The 24,353-nt window shown below is 36.4% G+C and overlaps 1 protein-coding gene across 3 annotated transcripts in view; it reads left to right on the top strand.

Annotated features, from left to right (window-relative positions):
- The window catches only part of macrod2 (mono-ADP ribosylhydrolase 2), an 836,537-nt gene that overhangs the window by 602,650 nt on the left and 209,534 nt on the right, over window positions 1-24,353 (top strand). For all 3 annotated transcript variants that reach the window (XM_022685268.2, XM_022685265.2, XM_022685267.2), the window contains exon 7: window positions 24,073-24,103. In XM_022685268.2, the coding sequence (XP_022540989.2) occupies window positions 24,073-24,103 (31 nt within the window). The remainder of the gene's footprint in view (window positions 1-24,072; window positions 24,104-24,353) is intronic.

The following is a 24,353-nucleotide window of genomic DNA, read 5'->3' as shown; positions in this document are numbered from 1 at the left end:
TATAGAACTGCATCTAGAAGTGCTTCTATATAAGCTTCTAAATAATCAGTGGAGCTGAAAAATAATGAATAATAGGTGTGGGGAAAAAAGAGGTGGTCATAATGTTATGCTTATGACATGAAAAAAAAAAAAAAAAATGACGCCTCCGTAGAATGACCCAGCTGGCGCTGGCGGTCTCGGGCGCAGTGAAGCGAGGAAGACATGCGTAATTATTTTGCGCATCTGCAGGGAATTGGCTGCTTAAGCAGCTATATGAAAATGAGTTAGAAGCAATACACTGCTCTTCAGTCCAATTACAAGTGCCAGTTACAATTACAAGCTGAGCTCAGCCTGAATAAATAAAGGTTAAATTAATAAATAAAAATATAAAGCCTATTCCAGGGAATATCGACATCTGCATATTAATTTCCCACACTGCCTCCCACCGGCTCGGTTTCGCCGCTGTCATTGTGTGGGATTTATTACTGAGAGACGTTTCGGAGCTCGGATTTCTGATTGGATTGACATCTTTGAAGTGGTTTGATTGGCTGGATGTGCAAATGTATTCAGACACCTCTTCAAACGCATGACTCCTCAGTAACTCCTTCTCCGAGCCCATAGCTGGTGCTAAACACATCACTGCTGAATATATATAGAGAAAAAAAAAAGCAAAAAGATCACTATTTTTGGTGATTCACAATATAAAGGCGGTGTAGATTACCCTAATGTCAAATTAGGCTTGACTAGTCATATAGGGGTGGGTGATATAGTCCTAAAATAATATCACAATATTTCAGGGTACTTTTGTAGTAACGATACTTTTACTCGATATGACAAAACACTAAATAAAAAAAAAAGAATTGGCTAGAACCAACTTCTGACACGAAACAACAAACAACAGCATGCCCTTGCTACTTACCCCACAGATCACATGACTGATCCCATGACACATCCCAAAGCGCAATCACCTGAATATTGACTTCACCTGTTTCTAGCACTATTCATACCCCTGCACTTCACTCACACTTTGCCGAGTATTAGATCTGGTTACGTCTGTTTATACAAAGCGTTTCTCACGGCCGTGCTGTTGTTTATTTTCGTGCATCTCCTTTATCTATTTTATTCAGTTGTTATCAATTATGCAATGTGCCACAACAGGGTAGATGCATGCAGAAAATGTATTTATTTATATTTTTTAATCTAAAGTGAGAATATGAAGTGATTAAGCTGAAAACTATGATTTCTCTGCAGCCTAAAGTCTTATAAATATGATAAACAGTCAAAAGAATGAAAAGTTATAAACAGCTGAAAGGCACAGTACTCTGATAATGACCCAAACGTTTATTTTTTTTTAATCTTATTGACTGCGTATGTCTTTCATGCCCTTGTGATGAAAAGCCAGCTATTCAGAAAGCATCGACTGGGCCTGGCGACGGGGACGGAGCTGATACACCTCAAAGCCGGTATTTATAGGCTGCTACAGAGGGGGGCTTAGTCTATTTAACTTGCAAAATTATTTTATGAGTTATGAAAGGTCATTCTGGAGCCACAGACTCATGTGAGAGATGAATGCATTAATTATTAAAGCTACCAGAGAGGCTGTTAACCCTCAGACCTCAGAGCATGTGCTTCTGTGAATGTAGTGCATATTCCTCACATACCAACCTCACCTCTGCGTCGAGAATAACACACTCAGATCTATAAGTATGAGTATTTGGACAGTGACACAAGGGATGCACAAGGCATTTTTCTGTGTGCATCCCTTGCAATAGGTGTATTACACACAGAGTGATCTATTTTAAGTGGACAATGAAAGTGAAACACCTGGTTTTAGAGCACAATAATTGATTTTGGTGACGGACAGTTCTGGTGGAAACAGGAGAGTTGAGGTGCACATTGAATTCTGCGTGATTTGATCAGCCGTGGTTTTATGTTTTTTGGATACAATCCGGGTTAGCACCCGAACATCCCTTTCAGACAGCTTCCTCTTACAGCGTCCACAGTTAATCCTGTTGGATGTGGTTGGTCCTTCTTGGTGGTAAGCTGACATTACCCTGGATACCGTGGCTCTTGATGCATCACAAAGACTTGCTGTCTTGGTCACAGATGCTCCAGCAAGACGTGCACCAACAATTTGTCTTCTTTTGAACAATTTGTCCTCTTATATCACCGATAATGTTGTGTGCATTGCAATATTTAGAGCAGAACTGTGCTCTTACCCTGCTAATTGAACCTTCACACTCTCTTACTGCTCTTACTGGTGCAATGTGCAAATAATGAAGATTGGCCACCAGGCTGCTCCAGTTTACCTGTGAAATCTCCCACACTAAAATGATGACAGGTGTTTCAGTTTCACTGTCCAACTCCTGTAAATATATACAGTATATTTACACACTTAACAATGTCACGGTGATGAGTAAAGGTCTCACAGCTCTCCGATAAGGTGTTTCATCATGCTGAAAACAAAAACGTTCATTTCTGAGGTCCAGTCCGAGCTTCGTATCCGAGCCGCTGGTTTCAGGACGTCTCGCATGCAGCCGTGGAGGTCAGGTCCTGCCGTTCCACCTGGATGACGGTGGACATCCATCTTGTGGGCCTGAGCAGGGCGGGCAGGCGGGTGGGCGGCAGGAAAGCAGGCAAGGTTTTCCACACTGGCCTCCAGGTCTGATGAAGCAGCTCCCCCCTGAAGGTGACCCTCGCTTTCCCTGGAAGGCCAGAGCTGCCTGCCGCCACGGTCTATTAAACACCTTAATGATGACCACTGCCGGGGGCCTGCCTGTCCAGCAGCGTACGGGGACACGAGACCCCCCCTCTCCCGTCCTCTCGTCCCTACAGGAGCCTGTGTTCCTCTCTGTTTGTCTTTCTGGAGCCTCCTGGCCTCTGGTGCACCACGCCTCCGGGCGCTCGGGCACACCGAGACAAACCGACTGTCATTTCTACTGAAAACACTGACCTGTATTCAGCAGAGTTACTCAGAGAGGAGTATAGAATTGGGACCACTGCATCAATCATCTTTCAGTATGTGGCCCAAGCCACACCCACTAGTGTTTTAACATAAATTTTTATGTTATATGTTTTATATACTTTTATATACTAGTGTTTACAGTCCCGTGTGTAAATATCGTCGCTGTCCAATGAAAACCGAGTATCTTCATTTTTGTTGATTTTTAGTTTTTTTGCTTACTCAACATTTCACAATGAACAAACCAATAGAAAAACACTTCAGAATGACCTAAATTAATTTTTTTACATTTTTACATTGACTTCCATTGAAAGTTTAGAAGGTGTTTTTCTCTTGGGACCACTGCATCAATCATTGTTTAGAATGTGACCCAAGCCAAACCCACTAGTATTTTAACATTAATTTTTATGTTTTATTTTTTGAGGAATGGTCATTTTGAATTTTTAGCATGACTCTTCGAAACGATAAAAATAAATGAAAACTTAAGACCAATCTTTCTTTCCGAATGTGGATTTCTGAAATTAACCAATTTATACCTCACCTACCAGTTGAGAATTGAATTTTATCTTTGATTGCATTTGTTAGTTGTACTCTAGGTTGGACATTTTTTGTATTAATTGTATTTATACTATATGTTTAATTATATTATACTAAATGAACTATACGAAAAATGTCTTAATCCTTTTTTTTCTGTCTGTTTCTTGACATATTTCTTTGTTTTCTATTTTTCAGTATTATATTAGTTGTGTTTTAAGTTCAAACCAAAAAAAAAGCAAACTAAATAAAATATGCAAAAAAACTGCTCAGGCCTGGGCTTTCAGGGCTCCAGCCCTAAACATACTCATACAGCCCTAAACATACATACCTGTAACATATATATATATATATATATATATATATATATATATATATATATATATATATATATATATATATATAACAAAAAGACCACAGTAGTTTTAACAGTGGGTAATTCTGCACATAATCAACCCTAAAATAGACTTGAGCTCAATTAAAATGATAATATCTGAGATTTGAAGGGTCACAGACACTGAGCCAGTATCTTAATTACTATATAATAACATTATCATCGTCATGCAAAAATCCTCGCATCTGCTAAATCATTTTGAATTGTTTCTATTGTGACAAAATCAGTGTGTTTACAAGCTTGGTAATCCTATAACTACAAAAATCAGATTGTGTCAATAATCTCATCAAAGCTCATGCATGCACCCTGAGTTCACACTGCACTGACTTTGGAGTTTGTATAGAACACAGTGGATCAACACCAGCAGATGACAGACATGTCTCTCCAAACCATCACTGATTATCAGTACATTTTACATTTCATTTAAAGGAAATTAAGAGAGCAGAGTCTGGAGGAAGAGTGGAGAGACACACAGTCCAAACTGCTCGAGGTCTAGTGTGAAGTTTCCACCAATCACACAGTCAGTGATGGTTTGACAGAGAGTCATGTCTGTCATCTGCTGGTGTTCATCCACTGTATTCTATCAATATATAAGTCCAAAGTCAGTGCAGTTTTGTTTTCTGTTTTCCCGCAAAATCTTACAGCACTTCACTTTACTGCTGCTGATGACAACCTTTATGAAGATGCGGATTTCATTTTTCAGCAGGACTTGGCACACTGCCCACACTGCGTACCAAAAGTACCAATTTGCTTAATATTGTTTAATATTGTAATTTTCTGAGACACTGATTTTTGAGTTTTCATTGGCTGTAAGCCATGATAAAAGCCATAATCATCAATAAAAGATATAAACGCTTCAAGAGTTTCACAATTTGATAATAAAGTAACTTTTTTTAATGATGTTCAATTTTATTTAAGAAGCACTAGTATTTAATAACATTTCAATAACTTCTTTTCAATGAATATTATTTATTTTGCTTCAATGAGGCTCAATGGCTCTTGAATATTGTGCCTTGTCGTTCAATTGCACACTAAACATTCAGCCAATTAGATTTGTGTTCACACAAGAGGGGAAGGAAGGCGATTTTTGAAAGATCCACGGACATTAATGGCTGAGATACTTGAGTGATTTTTAACGGAAGACAAATCCGGCAGAAATGAGAACATTTCAGCCGGGTGCTCTCATTACGAGTAGAGTGTAGTACGAGCAACTAATCAGAGAGGAAGCACTCGAGAGGGAAATACGGTGAGCGTTCACCACTTCTCCTGAGCCCGTCACCACCAGACAAAGAGCCCAAAGAGCCCAAAGAGCCACGACGACCTTTCTGCATAACCCCCCCCCACTTTTTCCACAACCCCCCACCTTCATTTGTAGGTGTGAATATCATTAGTGACTCTTGTCGAATCTGGCGGGCTGCGGCGTCAGCGTCAGCGTCAGCGGCGGCAGCTCTTCACACGTCTACAGAAAAAGAGATGTAGAACAAAAAAAGAAAACTATGAAAAAAGAAAATAACATATACATGGAAATGAATCAACGGTGTGACTAATGGCTCACGCTTTCGGGCCACGCGTGGATTCGCGGCGGAGAGCGTGTACTCCTCAAAGTGAACCATTATACCCTTATCAATGACTTGCCTTCTGCTTTAATCTCTGGCTTCGCTGAAGTCGCTTCAAAAGACTGAGAGACCTTCGAGGAGTCCTTTTTTTTTTTTGCGGCGGCTGCTTTTTTTTTGTCGCTTTTTGTCGTTTCTCTTTTTTATTTTGGAGAGGGAACAGGGACCAGGGTGCACAAAAGTGAGCTGCCATGCTTTGTGTCAGAGCCACCGCCTAATCTCTCTCTCCTGGGCTCTTGGGCACCGGTGGGGACTCTGGATCAAAGTGCCATTCTCCCTCTGTCGAGAAGCCCCGTAGCAAAAACCGCAGACCGGCCTAATGTACGTCCTCTCCGTGCCCGCCCTGTCCTCTGGCCAAGGACCCGACTGAGCAGAAGGCTTTGTAGTTGGCAAAACCGAAAGAATAGACTGGCCTTTTACTCTGGAGGAGGAAAAAAATGCATTGAAAGGGTCTTTGGTAGGAGTTAAACCCCTAAACCTTAGAAGTCAGCAGTTACTGCTTTCGTTTGGTGCTGTGATCATTGTGCGAAGTTGCATAGTTAAGTATAAAACCAAAGGGCCCTATTTTAGTCATCTATTGCATCTGTAGCAGCTTGATTTAGGTGCAGAAAAAAAATACAGCTTGCAAAGTTCAAAACGCAATGCAAAAGGCATGAACTAATTCTCTTAATTAGTCATGGGTGTGGTTCATTTTGGGCGTAACATGAAATAAACCAATCAGTGTGTCAGTTGCTCATCATTCCCATTCCCTTTAAGAACCAGGTGAGCTCTGACTTTGGCGTGTTCGTATCTATAAAAGCGGCGCTTTTATGCAGAGAGAGAACAGTAATGATATTTTATTTTAAATTGTATATGGGTTTGTGCTCTGCAGTGCATCCGTGTGTGTGTGTAATGATCGGAATGGACCTATAGGAAAGGACTCTGATGATTGACTGTTGTCAGGGTTTTAATCAGTCAGTGGAGCTCCTGTGTTTTCCACCGCCAAAATATGTAGAAACACACCAGAAATGTCCAACTTAAACAAATCAGATTTTATACAGCTCTGAAAAAATATAAGAAAGCACTTAAAATGATGAGTTTCTTTAATTTTACTAAATTAAAAACGTCTAGAATATATTCAAGCTTAACTGCACCAGGAGTAAAGCGGCATAAAGTTATCCAAAAGCAGTGTGTAAGACTGGTGGAGGAGAACATGATGCCAAGATGCATGAAAACTGTGGTTAGAAACCAGGGTTATTATTTCTGAACTCTTAAAACTTTATGAATATGAACTTGTTGAGGTCTGAAAGCTCATTTTTTTTATCATTTCAGACGTTTTTTTTTATTTTTTGCATTTTCTGCAATTAAATGCTTTAAATGACAATATCTTTATTTGTAATTTGGGAGAATGTTCATTTTACTTAAATGTAGATCTATGAATAGCAAATCAGAAAATCAGAAACTGATTCTGGCTGTCTAGACGTCCAAATATCAGTCTGGATACATCTTTAGAATCCATTTCTTGATTGGTACCATATAACCAGATTATTAGTATTAGTATTCTCAGAAATTGGACATTGGATGAAGTTTAAGTCTCTAAATTTCAGTCTTCCTTCCTCATTTTCTTTTCCTGGCTAAGCTAGTGTTCCTTCAGTAATGTTCACAGTACGATCCAGTCCTAATAAAGGGGGAGGTGGTCAGATGTATTTGTTGTGTATTCTGGGATTTTAGGTTAATATAAGTTGGTCATAAGGCTATAAATACAGGGGATCTTATTTCCCCCAGAGCAGCTGATTGCTTTGGTTTGAAGGATCAAGTATATTAATGCTAATATTACCGGGGCTCTGACCCCTAAGCCTTCTACAGTCAATTAGTGTGGCTGTTTCCCAACTCCAGGGCACTCTCAGATTTATGTGCTTACAGAGGGCACTACCCACTTACTGCACCGTTATACACACACAATTATCCCACGGGCTCTGCGGGTCACGCTGCCGAAACACACAGGAGCTTCCGGGCTGGGAAAAGTGGAGATACACTTGAAGTTCAGGTTCTGTAGGTTCTTTTCTGCAGCATCTACAGCATGTTCTAGACTCTCCATCATTTTAATGGACACTCCTACCATGCAGCTCTACTGAGTGGCCAATTTGTGAGGTCTACTTTTGCCTTCTGGGTCTATTATATAGGCCAGTGACTGTGTAAAACATGGACGCCATGGTCCCATTCCCATACGTTCTATAGAAATAAAGCAAAAAAAAAAACTATCAAAAGAGTCGATGCAATGCTCAATTGGATCAATTGGACTCAATCAATAGTATTTGTAGTCAATCTCAGTCAGCGCTCTCATGTTCATTATGTTCTGTTCTGGGATTTAAAAGTTGTATTATTTTTATTTTAGTATTTTAGACTGCACTGTAAACTCAGTGCTCAATGAAGGCAGTCTGAGATTGACTACAAATACTATTGATCGAGTCCAATTGATAATTAACTAGATTACATTGCCTGTTTTATGCTGATTTCTGCAAAACAATTCATACCCTCAACTTCTTTGTGGGAAAAAAATAAACAAAATTCTAATATTAACAAAAGGAAAACTAATTGGAGATAAAAAGACGATTTGAGGAGAAAATTAAGATAAAAATACAAATATTACACTACTAATCACAACTAATTACAGACAATCTCAACTAATCCCAACTATTCACAACTAATTACAGATAGTATTAACTAATTACAACTTACATAATAAATACCAGATAATCACAACTAATTACAGATAATATCAGCTAATCACAACTAACCACAACTAATCACAACTAATTACTCATTATTTCAACTAATCATAACTAATACAACTAATCACAACTAATCACAACTAACCACAACTAACCACAACTAATCACAACTAATTACACATTATTTCAACTAATCATAACTAATACAACTAATCACAACTAATCACAACTAATCACAACTAACCACAACTAACCACAACTAATCACAACTAATTACACATTATTTCAACTAATCATAACTAATACAACTAATCACAACTAATCACAACTAATCACAACTAACCACAACTAACCACAACTAATCACAACTAATTACTCATTATTTCAACTAATCATAACTAATACAACTAATCACAACTAATCACAACTAACCACAACTAATCACAACTAATTACACATTATTTCAACTAATCATAACTAATACAACTAATCACAACTAATCACAACTAATCACAACTAACCACAACTAATCACAACTAATCACAACTAATTACACATTATTTCAACTAATCATAACTAATACAACTAATCACAACTAATCACAACTAATCACAACTAATCACAACTAACCACAACTAACCACAACTAATCACAACTTATTACACATTATTTCAACTAATCATAACTAATACAACTAATTACAGATAATCTCAATTTATCACAACTAATCACAACCAAACACAATTAGAGATTAAAATCTTGTTATCAATAATGTTTATTATTATTTTTATTAAAAAGAAATGTGTTTCTCTGTATAAAAGCTATGAAACAAAGCAAATCATCCGACCAAGTTACCGTTCGTCAAAATATTTCAGCACTGTCCCCTGTGTAGTGATGTTATACTGTATTCTATATCACTTTATAGTGTTTATAATTTAATTTCAACAGCAGCAGGCTGGAAAATATCATATACAGTTAGAAACTGGGAACAAAATGAGAAGTGAAAGCTGTTCTCAAATGGTTAAAATAATGTTATTAATAATTTGCCTTCAATGAAATTAATTGGGCAAGTTAATTCTGAATGAAATAAATAGAAAATCTCTTTTTCTACTATGAAGATTGTGAGGAAGAGTCTCCTCGTTTTCAGGCTCTGAGATGTTTCAGCGGCGCTGCTGTTCGGGTCGGGGACGGGCTTTTGAAGCGTTTCTTTGACATGCGGCTGCTGAGCTCCTGAAGGACTGGTGGAAAGGAGAAAACGTGTAATTAGCTCTTTGGCGCGGCGAGCGGGGAGCGGCGCAGAATGGATGGCCCCTCGTCCCCTTCATAATAAAACACGCCGCAAACGTTGATTTATGGAGGGGGGGCACCTAATGTCAGTTGAAAAGGGCCTTCTCATTATTATTTAATGCTTAATTTAGATTAACCTCTGAAATATTCACTGTTCATTTGCAGGGATATCATAAATTAGCGGTGAGATTAGTTGCTGAGCGTTAGCTGCAGGTATTTGCTTTGTTTGAGCTGAGATGTTGGGTTAAGGTCCGAGGTGTGTGTCTGTGTGTGTGTGTGTGTGTGTGTGTGTGCACATTGGGGTGTATTTGAGTGCTGTATGCAAACATGTTAAATTAATTATTATAATTTATATTTTGGTTGTCGACTAATCAGGCGATTATTTTTCCGATTAGTCGACGATTATTTCTGCCATGCCCTCCCACTCTGTTTGCTGTGGGTTTGGCTGCTGTTTCTAGATTTCTCTGTCTTAACTTCGCTTCACATCGATAGAAATTACCCTTTAAATGTGCAGAAATGTGGAAAGTGCTGATATTTAGTGAGAAAATGTGTAATCGGTTGCCAAGTTGAGTGCAAACTATGTAATTTGTGTAGTGCTGCAAATTAACGATTAATCAACAATAAACATTTGGATTTTTTGACATTGTTGATTAATTGTCGAATAATCGTTGAAGCCCTATTATTAATTAACACGTTAATTAACCCTTTTAAACCTGAATTATCTTCCAGTGATGGAGAAATACAGTATAAGATACGCTGTCTGTAATGCACACAAAATAAAACACTACTAATATAAAATCTATATTAAAATAATTCAAATTAACACCTTAATTCCTGAACATAATAAAAAAGTGGGATTAGGGGCGGAGCTACAAATGAACAAGTGAGCAACAGGCTACTGTTTTATTGGCTGGTTTATGATCTTTTCTGAATACTGAAAACAGGTCTTAATTAGAGTTCTGTGCAAAAAAAAAAACAAATAGATAAACAAATAAAAAATGCCAAAAGAAATTACACTATATTAATAAAATCAGCCCTGATAAAAAAAGCTTTCAGACCTCAAATAATGCAAAAAGAAGTTTTAAGAGTTCAGAAATCAATATTTGGTGGAATAATTACCTTGGTTTGGTTTTTAATCACAGTTTTAATCACATGCATCTTGGCATCATGTTCTCCTCCACCAGTCTTACACACTGCTTTTGGATAACTTTATGCTGCTTTACTCCTGGTGCAAAAATTCAAGCAGTTCAGCTTTGATAAATAAATTAAAAAAGTAATAAGAAACTACATGATGTCCATTGTAGTTGTTGCAGGATCTGAAAGGGTTAACGCATTAATCCACGCACACTTTGGTCGTAAATTGAGCCCCGGTGAAAAATTCCCGTCACCTCAGACAGAGGCCAGAGTCGAGGCTGAGGATCGTGAAGAGTTAATGGAATTCAGAGGAAAACTCGGAATGTTCTCGTCTGCTCTTCGTGGGATTCGCTCTTTCGATTTTTTTGGGGGAAAGGTGTCAAAACACAGCGACACAGAGGATGAGCTCTGCAGATCTTTCCTGGGCCTTTGATCATCCTCCTCAGCCTCGGCTGTACCTTAAACTCCACATGCAGAACACAGATCACATCACGGCCCGTTCCCAGTGCATGCTAATGAACCCCGGCGCCGTACGGCTTCCGGCTTTACGCAGATTATCACAATTAAAACTGTGGTGGTTCTAAACTAACTAAAACACACATTACACAAGCTGTTTAGAGCCCGGCTAGAGATCGGCTTCTGAGAGGAAACCCACGGCGAGAGCCACTCACTTTAAACCTAAATTCACTGTGGAGAAAGATTATAGCATATTACTGTATAATAAGAATAGTAATTATACATGAAGAGATCACTTCAGTTTCTGAATCAGTTTCTCTGATTTTGTGTTTCTCTATTTATAGGTTTATGTTTGAGTAAAATGAACATTGTTGTTTTATTCTATAAACTACAGACAACATTTCTCCCAAATTACAAATAAATGTTATAATTTAGAGCGTTTATTAGCAGAAAAATAACAAAAAGGATGCAGAGCTTTTAGACCTCAAATAATGCAAAGAAAACAAGTTCACATTCATAAAGTTTTGAAGAGTTCAGAAATCAGTATTTTTTGCAATAATCCTGTTTTTTAATCACAGTTTTCATGCATCTTGGCATCATGTTCTCCTGCACCAGTCTTACACACTGCTTTTGGTCTGATGGCTTGTGATCATCCTTCTTCCTCTTGATTATATTCCAGAGGTTTTCAGTTTGGTCAAAGAATCAAAGAAACTCATCATATGTTTTCCCGGTGCACTCTAAACCCATACATTAAAGTCTGTTTTACATAAAATTGGAGATTTCTAATCAATACTCAACTATTTTGAGTTAGTTGAACATTTGTGAGCACATATACTGTACTATTCAAACTGAGATCTTTGAGTTGAACCAACTTATAATAACTGAGTTTAGTCTCTTTTGCCATTAACAGTTTTATCTGAATCCCACTTTAACAATCTGGCAACCCTGGTGGCTCGCTGTCAGCTCCGTTTGTACGGCTGTCTGTTGCTTAGTAGCGAGACAGGAGCAATGCATTCTGGGAGACATTTAGCTGGCTTAGTAAGCAGCGATGTTTACTATGTTTACTATAAATCATGATGCATTATGGGAGTTATGGGATTCGGACATTCAGAGAAAAATGGCCGCCGTCCTCAATAGTGCTAAATAGTAAATAGGGAGCGACTTCGGTCAAAGCTGATGATTGTTTGAGGCTTCTGATTAGATTTAAACCCTAAAGCTTTCATTTTTTCCAGTTTGCAGTTTGGTTCTCTGTTCTCTTTCTGCGTGAATTTTTCATAAGATCTTTTGTCATCCCCTCATCCCGTCCTGACCTTTTCTACTTTTCCGTCTTTTCCGTTTCTTTCCGTTTTAACAGCACCTCTCGAAGGCGGCCTGATCCCGATGCCGTCATCAATTTATAATGTCATAGCTCTCATGATAAATACCATAAAACATTTAATAAGACCATTAACTGCATGTCAAAGCAAAGATCTTAATCAATGGAAAGTTCAGGGCTGGGCAGGAATTGATCTGGGCGTTTTGTAATGAGGAGGAGATGCTGCGGCGGATAAGCCCCGCGCTCCTCCATTATTCCGCCTGTCAGAGAGCAGCTTCGTCTCGAGGGCCTCGCCGATAAACACGCCGCGCGCCCGGCGGAGCGGTCTTCATCTGACGAGCACAAACAAAGCAATCACACTGATATATTCTTTAAAACGGTAAAGGGACGGCGTGCAGACGTGCCGGAGGAAGCTTTGAAGACGCCTTGATGTCGGGTTTGAGCGACGGAATCAAAGCGACTCGCTAATGCGCTCGTACAGTCAGAGCTGTCGGAGCGCTGTTTGTTTTTGCGCTTATTTCCTGCGCCGGGTATCTCAAACACTCAAACGCTGGTTGTTGCTGTCAATGAAGCAAAGAGACGTTCCTGTTGTGTTGTTTTCTTTAGTTTTTGTTTTATTTTTTTGGTTCCTCAAAAGCAAGACCAGTGCGCTGCGTCATGCACTGTAATCCCGGATAAATTTGAAGTTGAATTTACTTACGAGTTAACCGAGTTGAAGTTGCTTAAAAATTACATGAAATTAAACATACTTAAAAAAAGCAAATTCAGAAAGTTGCAAAACCTTTTTAAGTAAATTTTATGCATGTTTTTTTTTTTTTCAGTGTAGATAGAAGTATAGATACTAGGGTTTAATAATATACTTTGGAAGAAGCTGAAGAAGTATCAACTCAAGTATCAACTTTTTACTGTTTAAGTACTGCAATACAGCTCTAGAAAAGATGAATATATAAATAAATAATAAATAAACACCATTTAAAAACTACAATTTTCTTCAATTTTACCAAATTAAAAACCTCTGGAATATAATCAAGAGGAAGATGGATGATCACAAACCATCAAACCACCAAACTGAACTGCTTGAATTTTTGCACCAGGAGTAAAGCAGCCTAAAGTTATCCAAAAGCAGTGTGTAAGACTGGTGGAGGAGAACATGATGCCAAGATGCATGAAAAAAACTGTGATTAAAAACCAACCAGGGTTATTCCACCAAATATTGATTATTTCTGAACTCTTAAAACTTGAATATGAACTTGTTTTCTTTGCATTATTTGAGAAAGTTCTGCATCTTTGTTTGTTATTTCAGCCATTTCTTTCAATATTTTCTGTAAATAAATGCTCTAAATTACACAACGATGCAAAACAACAATGTTCACTTTACTCAAACATAAACCTATAAATAGCAAAATCAGAGAAACTGATTCAGAAACTTCTTTATTTCTTTCCTCTTGAGTCACATGACATTTTGCATGTCAGTGTAAAACCTCACCAGCTAACACACAAACCAAGTCTCACCAAAAGTGGTGCAGATATCCCAAATTGAGAATATCTGAAAGCTTTTATTTTTCTGGGTTTCTCCTTCAGGCTATTCTTCTCTAGATCCTGGATTTCCTCATAATAGTAACTGCAGTCTGCTGTTTATAAAAAAGCCATTTATTTGATTGGCAGGTGCAGCGCATTTTCCCGAGCTCGATAAACAGGCAGGGCCAATTTAAAAGGTAACGTGAAAGTTTTGGCATGTCTGTCACTTCCTGTTTATAGTGCAGAGGAATCTCGGATGACCACTTAATAACGTCTCAGATAAACTTAAAACAGCGGATTATAAAGCAGAGCTGCGTCTGATGCAATTCAATATCAGCTGGACTGGCAGGATGAATATGAAAACTGAAAATAGCATGTTTCTTAATGAAGAGGGATTTATTTTTTCTTCCTCCGTTGCTGGTTCGATGTTTCATGAATCCAAAAAAAGAATCAGTTTATTAACAACACTGGGATTTTTTTTCCACAACCAGATTTTGCTCCATAGCAACAGTGTTTATAACAACGTTTTTATTGTGGAGGAAACGGGGAAGTCATAACAGTTATATATAATATTATATTTAATATCGCATAATTTTCCATAAATTAAATAAAACCCTGCTGAAAAATCCAGTGTTCAAAAAGCTTCTACATTAAAATAAAGTGATGCGTAAATAATTAATTGAATTTATTTATTTTTGCTGAATCAATCCTTTGTTTAGTAAACTTTACCTAATTTCTGTGTATAATACTACCTATTTACAATTACTTCATTTATACAATATGAATCAAATAATTTATGATATATATATAGATGAAAGGTGGGTCATGATGCATTGTGATGCTCGTTGCTATCTTACACCTCGTCAACAATCTATTTTCACGCTGTCTTGCTCCCTTCCTGTTAAATAGCGTCTAGGATTAGAGTTTAGGATAAAAATCTACACTGATGGTGTGATGTGGTGATCTAGAAGTGAGTTCAGTGGGTTCAGGTACATTTCTGACTTGTTTCTATATATGTTGGCAATGGAAAAGTCCACTGAGTGCTCCACTGACTGATTAAAACCCGGACAACAGTCAACAGCCACTCATTAGAGTTCAAATCTGACTCTAAAAAAAAATCAGAGCTCATCTGCCTCTTAAAGGGAATGATGAGCATAAAACACTCTGATTGGTTTATTGTTTAACTTTATGCCCAAAATTAACCACACCCATGATTAATTAACAAAATTAGTACATGCAAATCTGGCTGTGCGATACACAATTGATCAATGGGCTATAAATCATAATCATAATCTGAATCTATATATTTCAATCTTTATAATTTTAATCAAACCAACATCACAGAATGGTACACAATGGATCAGTCTTGTTATCAAACTCACTTGTCCTGAGTTTGTTTTCTAAATAATGTTTTCAGATGTTGTTATTAGTATTTACAGTGCGTAGGTGTGAAGTAGGCGTCCCAATTAGGAAAAAGAGAAAGCGATGGCGTGATTGATTAGGGAGGAACGATTGCAATATAATGATTTCCCTGGTGACCAATTTCCCCACACTTCCACCAGATACAGGGGGGGGATATGGACGGGGGGCATCCAAACAAAGCGAGCATGCTCGGGCTTTGCTGTCGAAGCGAACGGGCCATCCGGCTGATCCGGTTCTAATGAACTGACAGAAGAGAAATAATAAAGCAGGAAGCGGGATCATAAGTCATCAGTGCAGTGTAATAATGTCAGGCTTGTTAATTAAGTCGGTGGCTGATATATAAACGCACGGGTGGAACTTGTTAGCGGATTGTGGGGCTCGGCTGCGCCGCGGCTCGGCTGCCGTTTCTGTGCCAGGTTTAATCAGGAAGTTTGCACTGGCGCTTTACTCTTAAAACACACAGTTTCTTTTAATTTTCTAATGAGGAATTAAACCTAAAAGAACTGTCCTGGATTAGTGCGGGTCTGGAGGATTAGCTGGACCTGGTCTTGGTTGGTTTGGTTGCTTCACACATTGTCAGAAGTTGTTTGAACTCAAATGATTTAAATCTGTTTTACATTAAATTGGAGATTTCTAAACAATACTCAACTATTTTGAGTTAGTTGAACTCAGATTTGTGGGCACATATACTGTACTATTCAAACTGAGATCCTTGAGTTGAACCAACTTATATAACTTATATAATAACTGAGTTTAGTCAGTTATCTTATTTTCTATTGGCTTCTGTCACAATCTATTTGCATAATGGGTGTGTCCAACAGTTTCTGACAGACACTCACCATCAGTGTGTAGTGATTCCCCCCCCTGTGCTACCTTACAAATAAATCAACTTCCCCTTTAGTTGTAATAACTTGATGTTTTAATTTATGCTAACTTAAATTTTTATTTCACATTACTTAAAAAAAAAAATTAGTAAACCAGCTGCCTTAAAAAAATGAACTAAACTCAACTGATTCAGTCCTACAGTAAAATAAACAAAAAAAAAAGTTTAATTAACTTGTCAACCCTTTAGTTGTAATAACTTCTTCTAAGTTATGCTAACTTAAGTTTTTATTACCTATTACTTGAGGACTAAAATTTACTTTAAAAAAAAGTTTCACAACTTTCTGCATTTGCTTTTTTTAAGTAAATTTAATTTCAGATAAATTTAAGTAACTTCAACTCGGTTTCAAGACTTAAATAGAGTTACACAGAGTAAATAAGAGAACTGAACTTCAGTCAATCCTTTCTTTTAGTAAACTTTACTTCATTTCTGCATACAATATTACCTAATTACAATTACTACATTTATACAATATTACCTAATTACAATTACTTCATTTATACAATATTACCTAATTACAATTACTTACTTTATACAATATTACCTAATTACAATTACTTACTTTATACAATATTACCTAATTACAATTACTTCATTTATACAATATTACCTAATTACAATTACTTCATTTATACAATATTACCTAATTACAATTACTTCATTTATACAATATTACCTAATTACAATTACTTCATTTATACAATATTACCTAATTACAATTACTTCATTTATACAATATTACCTAATTACAATTACTTCATTTATACAATATTACCTAATTACAATTACTTACTTTATACAATATTACCTAATTACAATTACTTCATTTATACAATATTACCTAATTATAATTACTTCATTTATACAATATTTCCTAATTACAATTACTTCATTTATACAATATTACCTAATTACAATTACTTCATTTATACAATATTACCTAATTACAATTACTTCATTTATACAATATTTCCTAATTACAATTACTTCATTTATACAATATTACCTAATTACAATTACTTACTTTATACAATATTACCTAATTACAATTACTTCATTTATACAATATTACCTAATTACAATTACTTACTTTATACAATATTACCTAATTACAATTACTTCATTTATACAATATTACCTAATTACAATTACTTCATTTATACAATATTACCTAATTACAATTACTTCATTTATACAATATTACTCAAATAATTTATGATACATAATATATTATAGTTCCAAGCTCGCTGCTCAGTCACTCACTCGGTAAATAAGATAAAACATTCAATGCAGAAACCCCCAACCATACTTCTAAATTTAAAATAAATGAATAAATAATTTGGATATCTTGTATTTTTTATGAAGCTATGATTTGAAATACACTAAATTTTAAGAATTACCAAACACATTAGGTAATTATATTATATTAGGTAAGTATATTAGAGTTATTGCAGTATCTTTATCTATCTTTGACAGTGTTGTGTATACTAAGATTTTTCAAACTGATGTTTCGTTTCATAACGTCTCTCAATATTATACTCCTTCATTACGGCAACTGATTTCTGATATATTAAGCGTTTTAGATTGGGTTTATGTGATAGCGACTTATAGCAAGTTATAAAGTAAAACTTTGAATTTCACTTTATAAAAAGCTGCTTAATAGCGGGTCAACTTTTATTTTATTTTTAAAATACCTCGCAGACCACTCCAAAGAAAGAAAACGGTCCGGAAATGGGTAGGTTGGACACAATAATATATATATATATATATTTTTATATTTTGCATAGATGAATGTAGCCGAGTGCATTTAAAGGCTGAATATTTGTGCAGTAAAGCAGTTTTTTGTAGCAGCTGCGGCGACATCACAGAGATCTCCACTACGGGAAGAGCGTTCCTGCATTCCTGCATTTCTGTACCTCTCTCTAGTGTACCTGTATATGGTTTTTTGTGATGTTGCAGAATGTCTGGTCTAAAAATGGCCTTCCTGAGCGCCGCTCGTCACGGGGAGTTTGAGTCAGAGCGAGGCGTATGCCTGGAAAGGTCAGAGCTTCAGCAAAAAGACTCGGCTGAATTATCGATCCTGACAGCTTGAGCTTCGACGCAAAGCGGCAGAAATGATTAAAAAACTTCAGGAACGTGAGCTTAGCGAGGCTGCGGGTTACACGCGTGAGCGCCGTACGCTAGTTAGCACGTAGCCTGCTTTATCAGCACATTTCCTGCTTCAGCATTCGTCAGGGTTGTTGTTGCTAATGAGGGCTAAAACGTCGACAGCAGCTCGCCCTGACTTTGATTTGTACGGCTGTCACCTGCAGTCAAACCTCGCATACGCCTTGCTTTTATTGATTTATTTCCCTTTTTTTCACCTGTAAAACTCTGTGAGAACAGAATTAGCGCAATTACAGCTGCCTGTGTTCTGTGGTTTTAGCACCATGACGTTGTCGAAAAAAAAAAGCTTTCTGCTCAGTTCTTTCTTCAAATAATTCCTCATTAGCAGCTAGAGGTGTAGTTAGAGTGTTATAAAACACACGTTCACAGGGTCAGACTGACAGATGAAAACTTACTAGTGTAATGCTAACGTCCACAGCTTTAGCTGTTGTTAACTGCTTCTGTTCTCAGGCTGCTCTAAATAAACTGGTTTCATCAAACTGGTTCGATGAAGGCTGCCTTAAAATAATAATAAAAAAAATAATAATAAAATTAAAAAAAAAAAAAATAATAATAATAATAATAATAACACATTTCTTTATTATATAGCGCTTTTCACCATTCTCTAAGGCACTTTACATACAAAATCATATAATTGAAAAGTTCCTTTATTTCAGTAATTCAGTTGAAAATGTGAAAATCATATATGAAATACATGTATTAAACACAGAGTTTATCAATTTAAAGCGTTTATTCTTAAGCTTGTATTATTGATGATTATTATGGCTTACAGCCAATGAAAACCCAAAAATCTGTGTATTGTCTCAAAAAGTTGGAATATTATATAATAAGACCGATTAGTGCTTTTGGCAGTGTGGGCAGTGTGCCTGGAAAGTCCTGCTGGAAAATGAAATACGCACAGATATTGATCCATTTAAACTTCCAAATAATTCTCATTACATCATTTTTTCCCTATGCTGTTCTGTCAGGCCAGAATTATCACAATTACTGCTGCCTTTGTTCTTTGTTTTTAGCACCATGATGGTGTGGTAAAAAAAAAACCCAGACAAAAAGCTTTATTAGCAGTCATTAGAGTGTTATAAAACACACATTTACAGGGTCAGACTGACAGCTGAAAACTGTCAATACCTGTGTGCCAATTCCTGCTGAAAAATGAAATCCACACAAACATTGACCAATTTAAATTTCTAACACATAATTCTCCTTATATCATTTCATGCACATTTATTTATTTATTTATTTATTTATTTATTTATTTATTTTTCCCCATGCTGTTCTCTCAGGACAGAATTATCACAATTACTGCTGCCTTTGTTCTTTGTTTTTAGCACAATGATGGTGAGGTGAAAAAAGCCCAGAAATAAAATAAAATAATAATAATAAAAAAACTGAAAAGCTTCATTAGCAGCCGTTAGAGTGTTATAAAACACACGTTCACAGGGTCAGACTGACAGCTGGAAACTTGTAATGCTAACGTCCACAGCTTTAGCGTTAGCATTAGCGCTCACTCTGTTGTTAATTGCTCCTGTTCTCAGGCTGCTCTAAATAAACTGGTTTGTGTGGAGACGACTGGGATGCTCATATTTATCACGGAACTACATTAACACACCGCTCACACCTTTTTTTTCCCTTTTCTTTGATAAATGCTGCCTTAAAACACATATTCAGCTTTTCTCACTGCAGACGAATGGGAGTTTTGCATAAATATCTTTTTACTGTTTATTAATACACCTTAAAAAGATGAATGCGGAAGCGGCCCACGGAGCGCAGAAGTTAAGAAAAATGGCGCCGTTCTCCTCCATAAATCCACCCCTGAGCAATACGTCTGGCCCAAAGTGCCGCCGAGCCGGAACTATTACTGTATGGTGAGTTTTTAATCTTTTAAAAAAAGACGGTCATAAATATCAGAGGTGTTCTGTTTTTCACCAGCAGTCGCGCCTTACTTCCTCTCTGAGTATCGTGTGACAGTGGCTTGCTTACTGTTACAGTCTGTGCTACACTTACAGTATATATATATATATATTTTTTTTTTAATTAATTGATCATATTTAAGGAAATTTAAACAAATTATGTATTTGCTCTATTTGCTATATATATATTAGCATTGAATGTTCTACCTGGATACAGGTATAGAATCTAGTTTCTTTGTCAGTTTTATATAGTGGTTGCCACAAGGTGTTCATAGCAGGCCTTTATAGCATCTTAATATTCATTTATTTATTTGTTTATTTATTTATGCTTTAAGCTAAAAAAATAAGAACAAAGCCAAAAAAACAAACGGAAAAGAAACAGAAGCTTCTGTTCCCGACCTTGAGCTATCAGGAGATGTGAGGACAGATCCCTGTCTGAGGATGGGACTCTAAATCCCAGAGACTGTGACCTGAGATCACCTCAAACAAGGTCGACCCAACACACCTCGACCTTCAGCAGATTCCTCTCTGAAAAAGCCCTAAAAATGTGCCAGCAGCCCTTTCGGCTGGAGGCTCCGCCCACTTCCTGTTACAGTTAATAGCATTAACATAAAAGGCTGAGAATTTCCCACACTGTGAATAATCCCGTCTCCAGAGCTTCATAAACTTCCACAAAACCAGAGGAGTAAATTATAATAACAGTGGAGCTGATTTTTCCAGCTCTAAACCAGACTGTAGAATCAACTCCCAACTCCCATCACCTGTGCACCTGAACCTCACTGCCAACTCACACACACACACACACACACACACACACACACACACACACACACAGATCAGAACCAACATCATAATAATTCTATATTCATTTCTACAATAACTGTGCATTTAATCAGTTCCTCTGGCTGTATAGGAGCACTTTTTATTTCTTAGAATTATATAATAATAATAATAATAATAATAATAATAATAATAATAATAATAATAATAATAATAATAATAATAATAATAAAGTAGGTAGAATCCCTGTGAATTTAGTTTAGAATTTAATTACATTTAATACAATGAATCCAGAAAGTGGAAATTAATTCATTGCAATTGCATTCCCTATAGAAACACAGACACTTATCATTCAGCATAGATAGATAGATAGATAGATAGATAGATAGATAGATAGATAGATAGATAGATAGATAGTTAAAAACTGTAAAACAACAATGGACACCAGTTGCTTTTCATATTGTATTTCATATGACTGATGTCAGCCATACAGACAGTGCAAGAACACAGGTATATAATAATTTAATTCAAAAAATAATAAAAAGCACCAAAAGACCAACGTTTTAGCGATTCTACATGTGAACAAATGATGCATTGTATTACATTATCTATCCAGTTCTCAGCAAAAACGAGTTCCTGTGTGAAAAAAAAAAACAACAACCAGTGATAATAGCACAGAAAATACTGGTATAAAAGTGCTGTAACAGGACTGAGCCAGAAGGTAACATAGACATGCAAATTTAGGGAACATATTTACTGTTGCACTTGTTTTGTATGAAATGTACAAAAAATATATAAAAATAACATGCTGTACTACTTTTTGTTACTTATTAGTGGCAGGAAAGTTAACATGACACATTTTAGTAGACCATTTTAATGTCCTGTATGCATTGTAATGCATTGTTTAGTAGATAAATGTGTTGACAAGACATAATAGAGTGAGTAAATAGGGTACGAAGCTATATATCCTTCAAGTTAGGGTAAAATTAGGGTGTATTTTACAGTAAATGATTTGTAAAAATTACCAACGATCTAATGATACTTTATTTAATACTGTCGCTTAGATAATATATAATAAGCAACGTGGAATATTATTGGGTCGTTGGTTTTTTGAGTGGTTCTCTGTGGTTCTGTGGCTGATTTCAGATTAAATGCATGGTGCTGGAGGTGGATTTGAATCGGGTTCAGACAGAATGTTCTCACGCTATGTTTGGGTTCAGGCCAAAGTTTCAGGTCCAAGGCCATTTGCTCTGCTATTATATGAAATATATATCTGTATGATCATCTATTCAGTTTTCAGGAGAGAGCTGAAGATGCTGGCATGGCCGCTCTGTGTTACATGGGTGGGTGTACCGGGTCTCTCTAGGGACATATCCACATGTCTCGCATGTTGTAGTCTTTCTGAGAAGTTTTTCACCAAAGTTCTGGAAGTTCTGGAGCTTAAATTGTATATATAATCATTAGTGGAGGGTGGCAATGCGTTTAATGCGTCCAAAATCTCATTTTGTGTTCACAGGTTAATCACTCAGGAATCTCTTCACACATTAACATAATCCATATATGGTTAGAAAGGGCGGAGCTTACTCTTTCTAAAAATAGTGATCATCATCCCAGTGTGGTAAAACTAAATCTACAAGAAACCCATAAAAGAAGAAAACACATAAAAAAGTGAAAAATCTCCTTCCCCAACCAATATTATTTACCTTTAGTGCTTCAAACATATTTATATGATGTTTCAAACCAAATAATATCAGTAAATAAAGACTCAAAAGTGTGAAACCACCTGCTTTACTCAAACTAAAGCTAGGTATGATGTGTGCACTACTTTATATAGTTTTTATTTTACATTTTTACTAAGTAGTTATTTTACACTAAACTCATTTTTATTTATTTAGACTAAAAAAAAGTTTACATTTTTGTATATATTTATTATTTATTATTATATTTTGTTTCAGTGTCCTGATGATTAAAATACTGAAAGGTATAGGCTGCTCTGAGTGTCTTTAGGTTTTTAGTATCTACATGTATCCTAGAGGTGTGATTATTGATTATCAAGAAAAATAAATAACTCCGTCTGATGCTGTTTCTCCATGTATTTTTTTTATTTTAGTAATAATTAATAAGCCATGTAATGAACTCAAATCATCAATATTCTTATGCTTTCAACTCATAAACACTCTAGTCTAACCATTTTTGAAAATATATTTTAGGTGTGAATATATTTAAAGTCTATACGTTCAAAAATAAGTAAAAAAAAAAAAAAGCTTGGTAAAATTTTGAGTAAATCATGATCAGTTCCAGGAAAATATAACAATTCTGCTTCCTTTTACATTTTAAATGATGATATTTTTGAGCAGCCATATGTCTTCTGGAGTAAAAGAGATCAAGGCATCTGTCTGTCTGATATAATAACAGATGCATTGCTGCCAACATACAGTAATTGCATTAACTTTCTTGAAACGATTTCTTGGGCATACTGAAGTAAAAAAATATATATATTTCCAAGTAGCCTTGAGATCCAAACGTCTCGGTCTCCATGTGCGGAAACTTGGCCCACGTCTTCAATCCTCCAGACTCCAGTGTACAGTATATCCAGCGTTAGCGCGTCAGCTTGCATTTGTAATTAGCCCTGTTGGCGCTTATGAAACATCCTCTATCAGATCACTGTCAGCCTTATTGGGATCACGCCGTCCGACGCAGTGGAATTTTATGAAGTTTGATTTAATGAAATTCATGCATGTTGTCAAACTGCAGGCTTAGCAGGAAATGAAAAAGAAGGCGTGGATGGGAGGAATCTGTCAGTTCGGGGTTCTTTCAAAGGCGGCGGAGCTGCACTTTCATAGTTCATAGATTAACTTCCATTAGAGTGAATGGCGCAGATGGCCCGCTCCTCTCTATTTCTGCGCTCGGCCGGGAATGTGTGTCAGTGGAAGTCGCTAGTGTTTGCTATCTCACAGAGTGCTCTTCCTCATACTCATATTTCTCCTTTTTTCTGATTCCTCTTTCAGGCCTTTCCCTGCATATCCACGGGAATTTACGGTAAGGACACTTTCTTTCCTTACTTTTGCTTTTCGTTTTTCACAGCTGCTCGAGTGCATGGCAAAAAGAGGGTTTGGATGGTTTTGAATGTGGGACCTAGAAATAAGTATGCACAAAAAATATATATATATATATATATGTATGTATATATATATATACATTGTAGATTCTCACTGAAGGCATCAAAACTATGAATGAACAAAAAAAGGTGAAATAACTAAAAAAACAAGTTTTATATTCTATTTTTTTT

This window comes from Astyanax mexicanus, chromosome 7 (genome assembly GCF_023375975.1).
Source record: "Astyanax mexicanus isolate ESR-SI-001 chromosome 7, AstMex3_surface, whole genome shotgun sequence".
Classification (NCBI taxonomy): domain Eukaryota; kingdom Metazoa; phylum Chordata; class Actinopteri; order Characiformes; family Acestrorhamphidae; genus Astyanax; species Astyanax mexicanus.
Note: the sequence above shows the minus strand (reverse complement) of the source record. Positions and strands in the feature narration are given on the sequence as shown.